Source organism: Balaenoptera borealis (assembly GCF_965194805.1).
Source record: "Balaenoptera borealis genome assembly, chromosome: 11".
NCBI lineage: Eukaryota > Metazoa > Chordata > Mammalia > Artiodactyla > Balaenopteridae > Balaenoptera > Balaenoptera borealis.
Window position 1 is genome coordinate 47,056,723 of NC_138868.1, and position 17,836 is coordinate 47,074,558.

Below are 17,836 nucleotides of genomic sequence, written 5' to 3' on the forward strand. Positions count from 1 at the left end.
GTATTCAGTATGTATTCATATGCTTGGGCAACCAGGCTGAATAAAGATGAGGTAAAGTGTGTAGACTCAAGATTTGTTAAATCTGGTGTTCCAAGTGTAGATTTGAGTTACCAAGAGATTGAGAAGGATGGCCCCGTTGTAACTAGAGATTTGTGTCCTGCTTACAAAAGGTGGACAGAGCTGGATGATGTTTGATCTAGTGTTTTTGCATTTCACGTGATTATGGAATGGCCTAAGTGAGGATAATTAAAGTGTTTTGATTTACATTCGAGTCCAGTCTGAGATTTTTAACGAGACCTTCTTTTAGGTAGGGAGTGAGGGGCAGGCTGCAGATCCTAACCAAGGTATAGCTGCGTAATTGGTGCCCAAACGCCATTGGAAGGAAAATAGGAAGTTGAGTGTCGTTTGAATACATACTCTTTAGAAGTTTAAAGTAGTTTTTATATTTTATGCCCTTACAAGAATAAAAAATGTGGCACATAAAATTGGATTAGGTTGCTTGAAACTGGAGGAATTGGCTCATTCAAAAGTCTTGTACCCAATGGATAGATTTCCCTTTTTCACAGAGTAGAGAGTTGAGATGACAAACGAGGTGTTTTAATTTATACTTTCTGTACCTTCTAGATGTTATATATGTGTATTTTATAATCAGAAATATTATTAAAAGAATCAAAATACTTTTATGCAGCTTAGTCATTTATTACTAAGTCCTGAACCTCTAGTCGGCTAAAACACGGTAATACAGAATCTCAAAAGGAAGTTAAAAATCACCCTGTAATCGTAGTTTGCAGCTACAGGACATCTTTTTATCCCCAGGACCTACTGAGTGGTTGTAAACATTGAATGGTGGTGGTGGATAGGATACTATAATTCTAATCTGATTCAGGGAGAAACCTTAATAATGATTTTGTCATTGGTAGTGGAACTTTGTGTTACAGTATTTACCACTGACTATAGAGCAGAGTTCAAATGTACATAGTATACAGGACCATCCAGAATCTTCACATTTTCCCTAAATCACTTCCTATCCATCATATCTTATTACATCTTAACAAATTAATGGCTTGAAAACATTTCACTGCCAATCAGTACTAGTCCATGCTCTTACACAAAGCTGGATCTTTTCCCCAGTTTTCTAAATAGGCTAACTTATTTCTAGCACCCTTCAAAAACTGTTGCCATCATGTTTTTAAAAACATTCCTTTCAGTAACTAAAAACTTCCTGGAGAATTGGTTGATTTTGGCATATTTGTACAATGATATAACCATTAAAGTATTATATGTATAGAAAAAAGATTCGAAGAGAATTCCCTGGCAATCCAGTGGTTAGGACTCCGTGCTTTCGTTGCCGAGGGCTCGGGTTCAATCACTGGTTGGGGAACTAACATCCCACAAGCCGCACGACGCGCCCAAAAAAAACAAAAAAAGTAGAAATAATGCATTCAACTCTTAAAAGTAATCATGTCTAGGAGAAGATGACTTTGAGTTATCAAATTATTTTCATATAGGTTTATAATAAATTTTTATTATGAATTTGTAGCTTTTTTTTTAAACACTGAAGAATTTTTCTTTTTTGTTTTTAAACTTTTTATTTCTCTTCTGTTTTTTCTTTTCTTAAAACACTAAAGAATTTAAAACTAACTCTCTCCATTGGAAGCTGTGGCTGTTAGATGTGTCACTTAACAAACTGTATCCCCATTTGTAAAGTAGAAACACTTATTTCACAGTGTGGGAGTATATATGAGAATGTAGATAAATGTAGCACAGTGCCTATCAGAGATACTTTTCAAGTGCTTAATAAATGTTAGCCCATCTCTCTCCAATCCTCACTTTAATGGTCAGCAGCCGTGGTTCTTAAGCACTTTGACAACTCCTTTGAGCTTCAGATGAAAGCTATGAAAAATATACGAAAGACTGCAGTTTCATAGGACTCCTGGACCCAGAATTAAGAGTCCTTGGTCTGTAGAATAAACTCATTCAGTTAATGAGCTTCCACACTGAAAGCATTAATCAGAGCTTAATTAGAACATACTTTGGGAAGTATATGAGGAAGTTACTTAAAATGTTCCTTTCCAATCTCAGATATATAGTTCTCAGTATATATGCTGACATAAGCATAGGTATAATACAACTGGTAACGTTTTGTTAGTGGCTAATTGCATGATTCCCCTCATTTCAAGCCATCTATAGTGACTCCAGTATGTGCAATTTTTCCATTTTACCAACTCTACCCCTGGACCACGTGTTAACCCCATTCATTCATTACATCTTTGAAGATATCACCCAGTAAGTGAGCTCCAAGGTTACTAGTTGTGGTTAATGTGTGTTAGATTTATTTTAGTGGGAAACTAAGAGGAGAGTAAACTCAGTTTACAAAATGTTATCAATCTAAAGCTCCTGAAGATTCCTCCTGCTACCCACCCAAACTCTGGCACCAGCTAGGGCTGTTTGATAGGGTGATGGGATTTAAAAAACAAATGAGCAGCTGGTAGCAAAACAAAATATTGGGGGGAAGAATACTTTCCCTATAATAAGGGGATAGCTGGATCTTAATTTGTATTTAATGAATAAACATTTCATGTTACTTTTTAGAGAACTTTAAACAAATTTGAGGCTTAATAAAACTGAAAATTGAGATATTCATATATCATAAAATTAATCATTTTAAAGTGTACATACACTTCAGTAGTTTTTAGTATATTCACAAGGCTGTTCAACCATCACTATTATCTAATGGAAAACACTTTCATCATGCCCAACAGAAACCCTATGCCCAATAACACTCACTCTCCATTCCCTCCTCCCTCCCCACCCCTGCCCAGTGTTCACTAACTTATTGATTTGCTAATTATAGGTCTTTCATGTAAATGGAATCCTATGTCTGACTTCTTTCACTTTGTTTTCAAGGCTTATCCACATGTAGCACGTAATTGTACTTCATTCCTTATTGCCAAATATCTGATTATTTGGATATACCACATTTTGTTTATCCATTCACCAGTTGATGGCTATTTGGATCGTTTCCTCCTTTTGGCTATAGTAATGCTAGTATGAACAACTGTGTACAAGTTCTTGTGTGGACATATGTTTGATTTCTCTCATATGCATCATCTGAGAGTGGAATTGCTAGGTGACACTATTTTCTACCTTTTGAGGAACTGCCAAACTTTTATACAACAGATAAGCATTTTAAATTGTATCAACACTGTATGAGGGTTTCAATTTCTCTTCTTCCTCACCAATACTTGTAATTGTGCACCTTCTTGATCATAGACATGCTAGTATGTATGAAATATCGCATCATGAATTCTGATTTGCATTTTCCTAATGACTAGTGATGTTAAGCATTTTTTCCTATGATACTGGCCATTTATTTCTTTGGAGAAATGTCTACTTGGATTCTTTACTGTTTTTAAATTGGGGTTTTTGTGTTGTTGAGTTCTAAGACTTCTGTATGTCCTCAAGATTAACAGATATTTTCTCCTGTTCTCTGGGGTCTTTTCTCTTTCTGGAAAAGTGTCCTTTAAAGCACAAAGTTGTAAATTTTGATGAAGTCCAAGTCATCTCTTTTTTTCTTTTGTTGCTTGTCCTGTGGTGTTATATCCAAAAACTATTACCTAATTCAGTCACGATTTACACCTGTATTTTTTCCTAAGAATTTGAGATCTTATATTTAAATCTTTAAGCCACTTTATTTTGTATATAGTGTTAAGGGTCCAACTTCATGTTCTTACATGTAGATACCCAGCTGTCTCAGAGCCATTTTTTAAAAATAAATTTATTTATTTTTTATTTTTGGCTGTGTTGGGTCTTTGTTGCTGCACACGGGCTTTCTCTAGTTGTAGCGAGCGGGGGCTACTCTTCGTTGTGGTGCGCGGGCTTCTCAATTGCGGTGGCTTTTGTTGTGGAGCACGGGCTCTAGGTGCGCGAGCTTCAGTAGCTGTGGCTCGCGGTGTCTAGAGCACAGGCTCAGTAGTTGTGGCGCACGGGCTTAGTTGCTCCGCGGCATGTGGGATCTTCCCGGACCAGGGCTCGAGCCCGTGTCCCCTGCATTGGCAGGTGGGTTCTTAACCACTGCACCACCAGGGAAGCCCTCAGAGCCATTTTTTAAAAAGATTCTTTCCTACATTGGTTTTGGGACCCTTGTTGAAAATCAATTGACCATAAATTTAAGGGTTTATTTCTGGACTCTCAATTTTATTCCTTTGGTCAGTATAAAGTATTTATCCTTGAGAATTCCCTGGTGGTCCAGTGGTTAGGACTCTGCACTTTCACTGCAGAGGGCACAGGTTCAGTCCCTGGTAAGGGAACTAAGATCCCACAAGCCACGAAGTGCAGCCAAAAGAGAAAGAAAAAAAAAAAGTATCCTTACTAGTACTATTGTCATAATTATTAAATCATGTTTGCTTTAAAGATTGTTTTGACTATTCTGAGTCCCTTGTATTTCCATACAGATTTTAGGATCAGTTTGTCAATTCCAGCAAAAAAGGTAGCTTTTACAAGGATTACACTGAATCTGCAGATCAATTTGGGAAGTATTGCTATCTTCACAATAGTATGTCTTTCAATTCATGAACATGGGATGTCTCTATTTAGGTGTTTTGTAGTTTTCAGAGTGTAAGTTTTTCACTTTTGTTAAGTTTACTCCTAAGAATTTTTGGGATGCTATTGTAAATGGAATTTTCTTAATTTCACTTTCATTTCATTGCTGGCTGCTGTATAGAAATACAACTAATTTGGGTATATTGATATTATGGCTTGCAACCTTGACGAAGTCATTAGCTCTTTGTGTGTGTATGGATTCTTTAGGGTTTTCTGTGACATCATGTCATCTGTGAACATAGTTTTACTTCTTCCTTTCCAATCTGGATGTCTAATTGCCCTGGCTAAAGCCTCATGTACAATGCTAAAGAAGTGGCAACAGGGGGCATGCTTGCATGGTTCTTGATCTTAGGGGGAAGTGTTTTTATCTTTCATCATTAAGTCCATTAGCTTAAGGGTTTTGGTAGATGCCTTTATTCAGGTTGAGGAAATTCCTTTTTATTTCGAGTTATTAAAAGGATGTTAAGAAACTTTTTAAAAAGACTCTGGTAGGAAACAATATAAGATTCAAATACCAAGTGTAATTGACAAATTTCTATCTATACATGAAAGCAGAATCTATAAATACATAAAGGAATTATCGCCTGTGCTTTTAAAAAACCTTGAAGGGGAATTACATCTCAAAAAAAGTTACTTAAAATATATTCCTCTCATAGTAATAAAATTCTGGATTTCCAGCTGGATGTCTAGTTTCCCTTTGTAAAAACCACATGCACCAAAGTGTGAAGTGCTATTATTGCAAGGGTGGCCAACCTCATCAGGGTAAAACCTAGAATTCAGGAGGGATACTGATACGTATTCACAGATAATCTTCACCAAAATTTAAAATTATATAGAACAGAACTGACATTTTTATAACCAGTATGCTTTAATGTAATTTTAGGTCATTAATTTTACAAACACTTATGGAATGCCTACTATGCTTAAATCATTGTGTTAGATCTTCCCAAAGACACGGTTTATATTAATACAATTCCTAATGACTTTTTCTTCATGCTTGCTTCAGGGACTACATCTGGGACTGAATAGCAGCACATAGCCATAGGGCTGCGGTATGGCCACCCCTGCTCTACACTCTGGTCTCTTCCAGAGGTGAACACAGCAATCACTATCTTGATAAGGTGTGTAGATTAGTAATCACCATTCTGTTACCTGCAGAGAAACAGATTAACATCCTTTATTTAATACTGATAAATGAATAGCTTTTATAAAAATGGATGGCTTAAGTTTACAAAAAAGTGAAGATTTTATGCTAATGTCAGCCATTAAAAAAGACAAATATTGAAACCCAGACAAAATCAGAATTAACTTGTATAAATTAAAAAATAAGTTATAGGTTAGTGAAACTGTGGGAAAGGCTGTATGTTAAATAAATAAATAAAATCTACATGCAACTAATTACAAGTTTATAAGTACTACTCTCGAAAAGTTATCTAAAAGTCCTATAACCTTATTTAAAAACACTGACACATATCAAGATCCATAATCTATAAGAAACTCTAATTTGATGTTATATTTAAGGAAATACTGAAAATAATCGAGGTATATATTTGATGTATTAGAAACTACCATCTGAACAATATTTAATATTAAATATAGTTTAATTTTAAGGTCTTTCATTTCAGTCAAAAATCCGTAAACGTAGATTAGTTTGGACTGTATGACAGAGGAGACAATAAAACGTGTTCTCAAATACATGCCAATACATTTTCTTGAAACAAAACCTCAGCAAACGAGAATTTCCATACTGTGCATGGGAATAACTAAGACCTTTATTAGATATGGTTTCCAGTAACAATGTGAAAATCGGAATTATCAATTCAGAGAGCAGTGAAGTTTGAAATTTAAAAAAGTAGACTAGATATTAGGTAGGGGATAAAAGGTAAAGGAAGACGAAAATGTTTAATACTATTCAGTATCTCCCCTCTGTACACAATGTTGCATATATACAACTACTCCATTTTAATTTTACTGATTTTATATAATAGTGAAATCCCCTGAAGCAACCTAGGGTTTACAGATGGTGTCCAACTCGGGGCGGGGGGGGTGGGAATTAGAAACACACTTGATTAACAGTTTTCACCCACACATTTTAGACAGACATTTTTTTTTCTTTTTTTTGCCAAGATTTTCATAGTAAATTCATAAATATAGGAAATACTTTCACTCCTTCAGTGTTAAAATAGAAAACCAAACAGTGCCAACAGTAGTGGCTTAATTACTGGCATACAAGAAAAACACAACACCAATGGGTTTTCTTCATTATGCATTTTAAATAATGTGTGCATGTTTCATTTTTACAGTTATAAATTTTCTAGTCTGTTTAAACAGCACTTAATAGTCTTGAATCCATTGAGATGTTGCTTTCAATTTGAAATATTGTGTGTATACATGTATATAAAAAATAAACCAATGTATGACTCATCTGACAGATGTTTAGTATCAATAAAAGCTTATTTTTGAACATGCAGTTAGAAGAGAGGGAAGCAAGCCAACCTCTCTACATTGTCTTGTTGCTGGCCTGTTTTTGCAGTGGTATCAATAGTGGTTTTTGGAGGGAACCCTATGCCTTCAGCCTATCTAAGACCAGATACCACCATCAACAAAAGGGGGAGAGGAAATGGGAAAACGGAGGTGGGCAGGTGTTAAATGTCAATTTTAAAAGTGTACATTTTGTGTTCTTTCTAGGTACAGGATAAAAACAGATGAATGAGGAAAAAATTTATAATTAGGAAAAAACTGCAATCAAATGAAGACATAATAGCCGAATTAAGTTCTTTTAATAGATTGCATATATAGATGTTTAGCCATACTCTTTTATCAACTCTTTAAGAGTAGAACTTTATATCCAATTTACATGCTTCAAATATCATCTTTCCTATTTGTTACAGTAAGGTCTTGTATCCAAATATCCACTTGTACACTGAGAGCTTTAAGAAAAAACAGGACACAGAGGGAGTTGCCATTTTTAGCAGCAATGAAATATCACTAACCCCTTTTAACATACCGAATTCAAGTCACTATCAGAGGTGAGTGCACCACAAAGTCACCAGGTACAAAATTGCTAGTTCATTTTTAAATTAATAACTTGAAATTACCCCTGCCCCCCACCCCATTACATCCCATCTTTTTATAAACAGCAAACATTTTGCTATTTTATACATAGGCTAGCAGGCTTGTTTCAATATGAAAGTGCTAATTCATTTACAGATTTTTTTTTAATCAGTTATGTAGTGCTACAATAAATGTCCAATAATCTACATAGGAACAATCTTTGATGATGAAAATGATGAAGATTGAATAAGGCTATCGATTACCTTATCTTATTTACATATAAAGAATAGATACCCAATGGTGAGGAAGAGACAGAAATCTGACAAATACTCATAGGTGTAAAAATTACATCTACCTCTGAGCTTATACTGTAAATGAGACATTTTAAATAGTCCTGTAGCCCATGCCTATTTTTTCCTCGGAAAAAGAAAAGCTGCCTTCATGACATCCCCTCTTGTTGCAGATTTCCACAGTGTCACTTGAACTTTCAGTCAGAATCTTACTTTCTTCAAAAAATAAAGAAAATACTCCCTGCCCCCCAGGTTACCTCCCTCCCCCGCCAAAATCCCTCTGGATTCATTTTCAGTGCCAAGTTGCATGATCAGGTCCCACCTCCTGGGTTTTTTTTTTGTCCATCTATTGATCAATTAGTTTAGAGTGGATAACATGAACCAGTTCTGGAACCGCTACTAGGAGGAACACAAGCTCTTCACTACAATCACACTGCAGGAAAGTGGTATAACTCAATTCATCCCTGGTGCCGGGCCTCCAAAATTGAAAGAACTTGGCACAACTGGAGCACTGAATTTGTATCCTCCATGCTTCTCAATCATTTTGGATTCTAGAAAAACAAATATGTGAATGTTTAATAGAGCATTCAATCATCTTACTGCTTTGGAGAAAAGAAGGAATTGACAGACATTAACAATATCTTAACCACCAGTATTAGCCAGGAAGTTCCAAACTTTGGCCTCTGTTCTCCCTCCAAATGTATAGAAGAGAGGAGTATATTATGTAGAGAAGATGAACTCTCTTGTATGCTACAGACTTCTTAGCCAACTTTCACTTCACATTGTTTAAAAAGAAAAATATTTCCTCTATTTTGAGTCAAATACTAAATCAGAAGGATCCAATCTCCAAAGGTAATAACAGCTAATGACTCTAATGCAGGCAAATTCAAATTAAATACTTTAGAAAGCTGTGCCTTTTTTATAAGGAGGAACCTCTTTGAATATAAAACTCGTCTGACGCAGTATTAAGACCTATAGAAAACTACTAGGCTGTGTATTATCTGAAACGTCCTGTATTGAAAGGCATACTGAAATGTTTAACGACGAAAAGAAATGATATATGTCTTTAACATAGTTTTTAAGAACTGCAGTTTTCATAACTTTAAAATTTACACTTTTAATGGAATTTTCTACTATCAAACCAGCCCCATGAGATTTAGCGACCTTATCAAAGCTACTGCACACTGAAAGTAGTCTTCAACTATACTTAAAATCAGTAAATTATGGCCAAAACCAAAATTCCTTTTTTCATTCCTACAGATTGCAAAGAATTTATCACCTCCAACAACTGTAGCTTTTATGTAATTTTAAATCACTTAATTTAAATTTTAAAGCTGTATCAAAGTCATTAATTGCATTAAAGAGGGGTTGAGGTTGGGACTTCCCTGGTGGTCCAGTGGCTAAGACTCTGCGCTCCCAATGCAGGGAACTCAGGTTCGATCCCTGGTCAGGGAACTAGATCCCAAGAGTTTGCATGCTGCAACTAAAGATCCCGGTGCCGCAACTAAGACCTGGTGCAGCCAAATAAAAAAATAAATAAGCATTAAAAAAAAAAAGGGGTTGAGGTCAATTAACATACCATGGGCTGCTCTTCTTTGATCAGCTAGAGTTGCTATATCCTGTAACTGTTTTCTTTGTTCTTCATTAAGACCATGAGTCAGAGCCTGATACCACACGGGATTACGATTTTGTATAGCTATCAAAAAGAAAACAAGGGAAAAAAGGGCAATAAGAGAGTCCTGGTAGTTCTTTTCTGTTCTATTCCCTCTACTCCACCTCCAATACTGAAATTCTGATCTAGTTTATATTCTCCCAATAATAATCTAAGGTATCTTAAATTACTTGTGAAAAAAAGATAAAGGGGGAAAAAAAATTCTGGTTTAGCATTATGCCTCAAAAATCTAATCATAGTCATAATTCTTATCTCTAGTAAATAAGGGTTTAGAGCCTAACCCAATTGTTATATAATATGTAACAAACTAGGGAAACTAGAAATAAAGTTAACCCAAACCCCTTAAAAGATTCAGAATTAAAGCAACTTATTTTTTTCTGCATTGCTTATTCAAAAAAGCTTTTCTTAGATATATGTACTGTCTTTCCATAGAAAGGTGCTCTGCAGTATTTAAGTTAAAATGCTCACATATTTTTATATTATAGCCTAAATAACTGTCAAACTCAACCTGTGACAAAGGAATAACAATAATAATAACAGCATGTCACAGGATCAGGTGTTAAAAATCTCAGTGTTTAACAAAAACATGCACTACATAAGTTGATATATAATGGTAGCAAGTCTATGTATTTCTGTATTTCAGTTAGCTATATAAAGGGGTGTGTGTGTGGTGAGTGAGTGAGAAAGAGAGAAGATGTTCTCTATAACATGATTTTCTACTTCTACTTTATTGCATTTACTGTGGATGAGCCTTCTATAATAAACCATCCTTTAGGGATTAACATGTGTTTAAGTATACAAAATACAAAGTCACGGACAAAAGCCAGTCAGTAAGTTCTTGGTATTTCAGTCAATCCTTACAGCCTGCCACGTAGCTCCGAAACAATTCCTTGCGTTTCTGCAAGCTTGCATCACAACTGCTTTGTCATGGGCTTGGAAGATTAATGCTTTGGTTATCAGAGAATTTATTCTACATCAAAGTTCATAATGCATAGGAATGACAAAATAGCACAGTAGTTAACTCTGGAGGGAAAGGATGTTCAAATATAGTGCCAATTTTAATTTCTTAAGTTGGGTTAAAGAACACAGATGTAAAAAACAAAAAACTGGCACCTAGTATTCCGTAGCCACACACTGTGAAACAGGAAAAAAGAATAGAGATTCCAAGACTATAAATGTTATATAAATGGTCAAATTCTCAGACAGGTAAGCATGGGTTTAGCCAGGGGGAAAAAAAAGATACACAAATACATAAACACAAGAAACAGACATAACAGTAGATATTTCTGGGGAAAGCTGGGAGGTTAGAAATTAGAAGTAGGAAAAACAAACTGTCGTTGTATAAACTTTTTGAACTATACAATTTTCCTATGACGTGCATATTTCAAAATTACAATCTAAATAAAAGTAAAATAATAGGATGAGGAAAATACTCTGAATCTCTAAGGCAACAGTAGAAGTAACTTTGGTTCCTTTGCCTAACAATCCTAAATCACAGTTTAGTTTGGGTTTGATATACCCAAAACCCCTTCTTTAAGGGGCAGACGTAAATAAGAACAGATTGATTCAGGAAAATGGATCATATGGAGCTATCTGAATTACATATAACAAGTTAACTTACTTTGAAATATAGCTTTAAATATCTGATACTCATCAACAGGGTTATCTTCATCATCAATGATCGTGGAATAGCCTTCCAGGGCAGTTTCTTCAGCATCATCTTCTTCCCAGTCTTCATCATCTCCATCTTCGCCCGCTTGCTTAGCCAGGATCTCCAAATATTCTTGTCCATCTTCATCAATATCATCTTCATCACTCCCCAGTTCCTCTGCCAAGTCATAAAAAGGTGCTCTTGTTAACACTGGAATATTCTGTTACCCACTGTAACTCAATAACAGTGATCATTGTTGGTGAATTACAAATCACAACTGAATAAATTCAAGGAAGGGGCTTCCCTGGTGGCGCAGTGGTTGAGAATCTGCCTGCCGATGCAGGGGACACGGGTTCGAGCCCTGGTCTGGGAAGATCCCACATGCCGCGGAGCAACTAGGCCCATGAGCCACAACTACTGAGCCTGCGCGTCTGGAGCTTGTGCTCCGCAACAAGAGAGGCCACGACAGTGAGAGGCCCGCGCACCGCGATGAAGAGTGGCCCCCGCTCGCCGCAACTAGAGAAAGCCCTCGCACAGAAACGAAGACCCAACACAGCCAAAAATAAATAAATTAATTAATTAATTAATTTTTTAAAAAAGTAGGTAAACATATATTTTAAAAAAGAATAAAAAAAGAAAAAAAAATTCAAGGAAGAGTTCCAGGAATTGGTGTTTAAATACATATTCAGCAATAAACAGAAAAAAAAATTCTCATAGAAATCTAAGAAAACTAACCACAACTGTTAGTACTAGAAGTCTGAAAAAGGACTGTATAATATGAGAACCAGCACTTGGTGTGCTCTGAGACTTATGGTATATACCAAATCAAATACCAACAGTAAAGTAAAATAGTTTGTTATATCCACAGAATACCTTTTATGAGATTTTTTTTTTTTAAAAGGCTGGCTGGCTAAGATAGTAAATGATAAAAGACAAAAATGGCAAGTGTCATATTTTGAAACCATTACAATAATTTCTTTTAAACAACATCCTATCAGTTTATATTCTTGTAGTCTATACTGTCTTACAAGTGAAATGTATTAGCCAACATCTAATTAACTTAATTTTACAGTGTAGATATAGCTAGATTTTAGCACTAATAGACAGATGTTTACCAACACTAAAAACCTGCCAACAGGGCTTCCCTGGTGGTGCAGTGGTTGAGAATCCGCCTGCCAATGTAGGGGACACGGGTTCGATCCCTGGTCCAGGAAGATCCCACATGCCGTGGAGCAACTAAGCCCGTGTGCCACAACTACTGAGCCTGTGCTCTAGAGCCCGTGAGCCACAACTACTGAGCCCGCATGCTGCAACTACTGAAGCCCGCACGCCTAGAGCCCGTGCTCCGCAGCAAAAGAAGCCACTGCAATGAGAAGCCTGTGCACTGCAACAAAGAGTAGCCCCCACTTGTCGCAACTAGAGAAAGCCCGCGTGCAGCAACGAAGATCCAACACAGCCAAAAATAAATAAATAAAATAAATTTATATATATATATATATATATATATATATATAAAAACACACACAAAAAACCTGCCAACACTGGAAACTATATACGCCTAGACTGCTTTACATAATGGTGATACAGCTGGAAGTTCCTGCCTTCATGGACCTTACACTCTTGTTCTATGAATGAATGAACATGAAAGTACTTGGCTATGATCCCACATTTCTTTAGGAGAAGGGCTAAAAGAACAAGTCCAGTGATATTTCTAACTAGGTAATAAGACTGGCTTCCTCCATTGCAAATCCCTTACCCGTTTCATCATCATCTTCAGCTTCATCATCATCATCACTGTCATTCTCGTGTTCTGCATGGCAGGCATATGCTCTTTTTAATCCATTAAATAAAAGAATAAAAGCTGGCAAAATCTGTCCAGAAACCTGATTTAAAACTTGTGGTATTTGTTCCATATCAATAAGAGCACATAGGCCCAGAACACACATCTTTCTGTCGTGAAGCCTAAAAAATAAAATAAAATAAAACATTTCCTTCTTTTCCTTTAAAAAAAGATTTTGCAGAGTTCCTTACAAAGTAAATAAAGATCCAATATATGTCACTTACCCCAAGAAACAATCAACATCATTAAGCCACTGTGTAATAAAATGATTTGTAACTGGTTCAACATTATTAGGGAAGCGAAGATTTTCTAAGGTGTTGAGAAGTAGATGTGGATTATAATACAAAGCTGCAATGGCAACTTGCAGGCACATTGTTCGAAGTTCACTTGTCTTCACCTCTCTTGTCAGTCTCTCTAAAGCTGCTTCCACGAATAAGGGAATACACTGTAGAGAAAGATAGCAAAACATTCCAAAACTGTAAGTAAAGCAGTCGTTAACTACCCACCCATATTAACTTTCTTGTTGCCTCAACTAACCCCCTTCCATTAAATGATCCAATTTTTATTGTTGAGCCATTTCAGTGGGAAATCCAATTTTAGAGAAAAATTAGTCTTCACTGAGCTACTAGAGCCCCACCACAATAGCAATATTGGATTCAAAATATTCCTACTGACTAACCTTATTGTGGTAATCATTTTGTAATATAAACATTTATCAACTCATCACACCGTATACCTTAAACTTATACAATGTTATCTCTCAATTATGTCTCAATAAAGATGGGTTTTCAAATTCCCGTTGAAACAGACCATGGAAATTTAATGACTAAATCTATCTTATTGCAAAGTGATAGTGTGGCAAACAATACTCTCACAATATACTTAAAAAAAAAATCTTGTCAAAACTTACCTTGCATAGCAAGTAGCCATAAAACTTGCCAGTCATATTTCCATACATATTAAATATATGATCATTATTAAATATTGGTTAAATTTTAAATGAACAATTTTAACATGTTATCTAGGTGTCATAATAAACAACATACAAAATATATAGAACAAATGCCCAAAATGAAAAAGTGAAGGGAAAGATTCCCTCTCTGAATCCTCCAACACGAATCATTAATAGCTTCACTGACCTGGTCAATGCCACGCCCTTTGCACTGCAGAATGATGACCTCTAACAATTTTGCTGCATGACATTCTGCATCTTCTCCTGCAACTCCTGTAAGAACCTGATCAATACAAAATATAAACTGCAAGGAGGTGTCACAAAACCTTCAATCAGTCTATAGCTGCTGAAGTATTTAAGGTATTCTAATTAATATGAGTGACTGCAATAGTCATTGTACAGACTATAGTCTAAAGCACCCATAAGGATTTGGAGTTATTCGTCTGTAATACTGGTCTACATAATCAAAGCACATCCCATGTAGTGCCATTCTGGACCATAGCAAGTTGGCAAACACTATGTCTAAAAAAATACTGATAATGGAGTGTGAGATGAGCAGGAAGTAGAGGCAATCTGTTGATGGCAAAGGCTGTCTCCAGACAAGAAATAAAAGCATGGACTTGATGTGCTCATGAGCACTAGAGGAATGTAAGGGTTAAGGATAAGGGTTTTGGAATAGGAAAGTAGATGGTATAGATATCTCTGTTCCCAGAGTATTAACATAAACAATATAATTTGGCAATAAATAATAACATAACTAGATGATTATTTTGTGACTAAGTGTTCAGAAAGGAATGACATCGATGAGGACAAACACATCTAAAAACTTCATGAAGCGAAATCATTTTTTAAATGCCTGGTGTTGGGACTTCCCTGGTGACGCAGTGGTTAAGAATCCACCTGCCAATGCAGAGGACACGGGTTTGAGCCCTGGTCCGGGAAGATCCTACATGCCACGGAGCAACTGGCCCTGGGCGCCACAACTACTGAGCCTGCACTCTAGAGCCTGCAAACCACAATTACTGAAGCCTGTGTGCCTAGAGCCCGTGCTCCGCAACAAGAGAAGCCACCACAATAAGAAGCCCGCACACCGCAACAAAGAGTAGCCCCAGCTCGCCCCAACTAGAGAAAGCCCAAACGCAGCAGCGAAGACCCAACACAGCCATAAATAAATAAATAAATTTATTTAAAAAACCCCAAACCCAAACATTTATAACTCCAATTAAATGTCAGAGGGCAGACATAAAACAAATACTTGTCAAAGCCATTACTGAGAGATCTAGAAATCAAAGCCATTTTCAGTTTATAACTCTTAAAGCCCTTATTCTGTCAGACCCATATGATAATATGTTCACCATAATGTGGTACCACGTCTCTTCACAACTTTGTACTTTTTATAGCACCAGCCTCACATGCTTATATTAACTAAAAGTGACCTACCTTTTTGCACATACTGTATATCATTTCAAGGTACTTGGTATCAGACAGAAGTGTGTCTGTATCAACTGTTACATAATTATGAAGCAGAGGCATCATATCTGTATTAATAAAAAGCATCAGTTAAGTATCTTTACTAACATGTATGCTGTGTTTCTGAAAAAATCTCAGAAAAAAAAATCAAGTCTGAATGTTCTGTCCCTAAAGTTCACTTTTAATTATTTAGAATTAAACGTAAAAATGAGGCTATTATTAAAGTGCATTCCTTCATATTTAGTAGTTAAAGATTATACAAAGAAGACTGACAGGGGGCAGAAGTTAAGAATGTGTGTTAAAGAAAAAAATCTCAAGTGATAACTAAATCAAAATGTATAATGGAAGACTGACGGGGCAGAAGGTTAAGAATATGTGTTAAAGAAAAAAATCTCAAGTGATAACTAAATCAAAATGTATAATGGAAATCAATGGTACGGGTCATCTTTGAGCACTAATTGCTACTGATAACTTATCCAAACAACAAAACACTTAGAATATTCAAGTTTGTATTCAAGTGATACACTAAAATTGAGTACAAATGGGGAGGAATCCTCAGTATTTCTATGATGACTTGACTTACCTGTAAAGTAATCAAAGCCATCTTGCTGAAAAACCTCAAATACCAGAGGTAGCAGCTGCCACATCTGTGGAGACACTTGTTGACATGTCAAACTATGTGCTAAAGAGAAGATCTCTTCGTAGAATTCTAAAAGAGAATACTGAATCATTAGGACAATGCTTGTTCATATGAAATAGTAGTGTATTCTTAACACAATCAGAGGTATATACCTAAGACATGCTGTTGTAAAACAGTTCCAATGACCTGTAAGCAGATTCCTTCAAGCTGCTGGGTTATCTAAAAGAGAAGAAAAAAATCATATGAAATTGTAGCACACTGAATGAATTATTAAATAATGTATAATAATTCAATGCATTTCAATGTAAAGTCAATATTGTGAACAAATTAATATTTTAAACCTTTGTTTCAAAATGACTCAAATTATGAAATTGTGAATCAACATGGGTATGAAATTTAATGAAATACCATTACAATGAGACAAAGAAAGAACATGCATAGTTTACCTATAAAGAAAAAAAAATTTCCTGGAAAAATGCAAGTAAGTATGAAAATAAAGGAGCCACATCATTCTGCAGAGACTAAAATCTTTTTGTGTGTAAACATAGATTAATTCAGGCCAGATATAATTGAGTGTAATTGAGATGTAAATCAGTAGTTTACTGAAAAATTATTTAAAATAAGGCATTATTCCTACCACTCCCAATAATTTTTAAGCCACCTCCATTTATGTAATAGTAAGCTAGGCCCCCAAGTCATACAAGATAGACAGAAAATACAAACTCCCCTTTTGTCAGTATGGTCCTCAATTGGATCCCAAATCCCTGAAAGTCATCAGAATGTTTAAAAAGTGGGGGAGAGGAAATGAGATAAAATTTACTAATCAGATATAGAAGCAGGATATCCACTTCGAATATACTCAATACATCTTCAGCTCTTCAAATATAGTAAACAATTGATTTGTTAACCGTAAGGTAGCTATAGGATTCCTCATGGCTTCTAGCTAGCTCCAATTATAATCTACAAAAAAAAAGTTTACTGAAAATCTCATGTTGCAAAAGGCAGTTTGTAGATAATCTGAAAACATGATTTATGGATTTAAATATCTGCATTGTAATTATAAACAAATTTAGAACAATGCTTACTTCTAAGGGAAGGAAGTAGGGAAATGAGATTAAGAAGTGGTGCCCTAATGGTTTCAATTACATCTATCTGAAACTTCTTACTGGAAGTCTAAGGACATACCATGGAATGTTAAAAATCTAATAAATTTAGGTGGTGGGTAAGGGGTACTGGTTAGTTTTCTATGTTTTTTACTCTTTTCTGTATGTTTTAAATAATTCCACTTTTAAAATTCATGATTACAATTCGCTTACCTTTCCAAAAGACAACAGTAAAAGAAGAAAACTAGGAAGATGATGGTGATGGTTGCACAACAATGTGAATGTACTTAATACCATTGAAATGTACACCTAAAAATGGTTAAGGTGGTATATGTTATATGTATTATACCCTAACTAAAAAAAATTTTTATTAAAAAGGAAAACTAGGAAGAATATATTTTCCTAGGAATCACCATAATTTTGGATCTGAAAAGGTAACCCTAAGAGGGAGCCAAAACCCAGAGCCTTGAGGTAAAGACACCGTGATACAAATACCTCCTTACTCCTATTCCTTTTAAAATATTTGTAAGGTACCTACGCAAGCGTACTAGTTAAAAGATAG

At 35.6% G+C, this 17,836-nt stretch overlaps 1 protein-coding gene across 4 annotated transcripts in view; it reads right to left on the bottom strand.

Moving 5' to 3' along the window:
- Positions 1 to 5,446: 5,446 nt before the first annotated feature.
- The window catches only part of IPO7 (importin 7), a 48,932-nt gene continuing 36,542 nt past the window's right edge, over positions 5,447 to 17,836 (bottom strand). For 2 of the 4 annotated variants that reach the window (XM_082341432.1, XM_082341435.1), the window contains exons 17-25: positions 16,324 to 16,390; positions 16,115 to 16,240; positions 15,502 to 15,599; positions 14,249 to 14,344; positions 13,334 to 13,554; positions 13,026 to 13,231; positions 11,240 to 11,446; positions 9,526 to 9,642; positions 7,364 to 8,497 (exon numbers count right to left, since the gene is read on the bottom strand). In XM_082341432.1, the coding sequence (XP_082197558.1) occupies positions 8,400 to 8,497; positions 9,526 to 9,642; positions 11,240 to 11,446; positions 13,026 to 13,231; positions 13,334 to 13,554; positions 14,249 to 14,344; positions 15,502 to 15,599; positions 16,115 to 16,240; positions 16,324 to 16,390 (1,236 nt within the window). In that variant the 3' untranslated portion in view covers positions 7,364 to 8,399. Of the gene's footprint in view, positions 5,755 to 7,363; positions 8,498 to 9,525; positions 9,643 to 11,239; positions 11,447 to 13,025; positions 13,232 to 13,333; positions 13,555 to 14,248; positions 14,345 to 15,501; positions 15,600 to 16,114; positions 16,241 to 16,323; positions 16,391 to 17,836 lie in introns of those variants that run through there. The other 2 variants (XM_082341433.1, XM_082341434.1) reach the window with 2 other exon arrangements.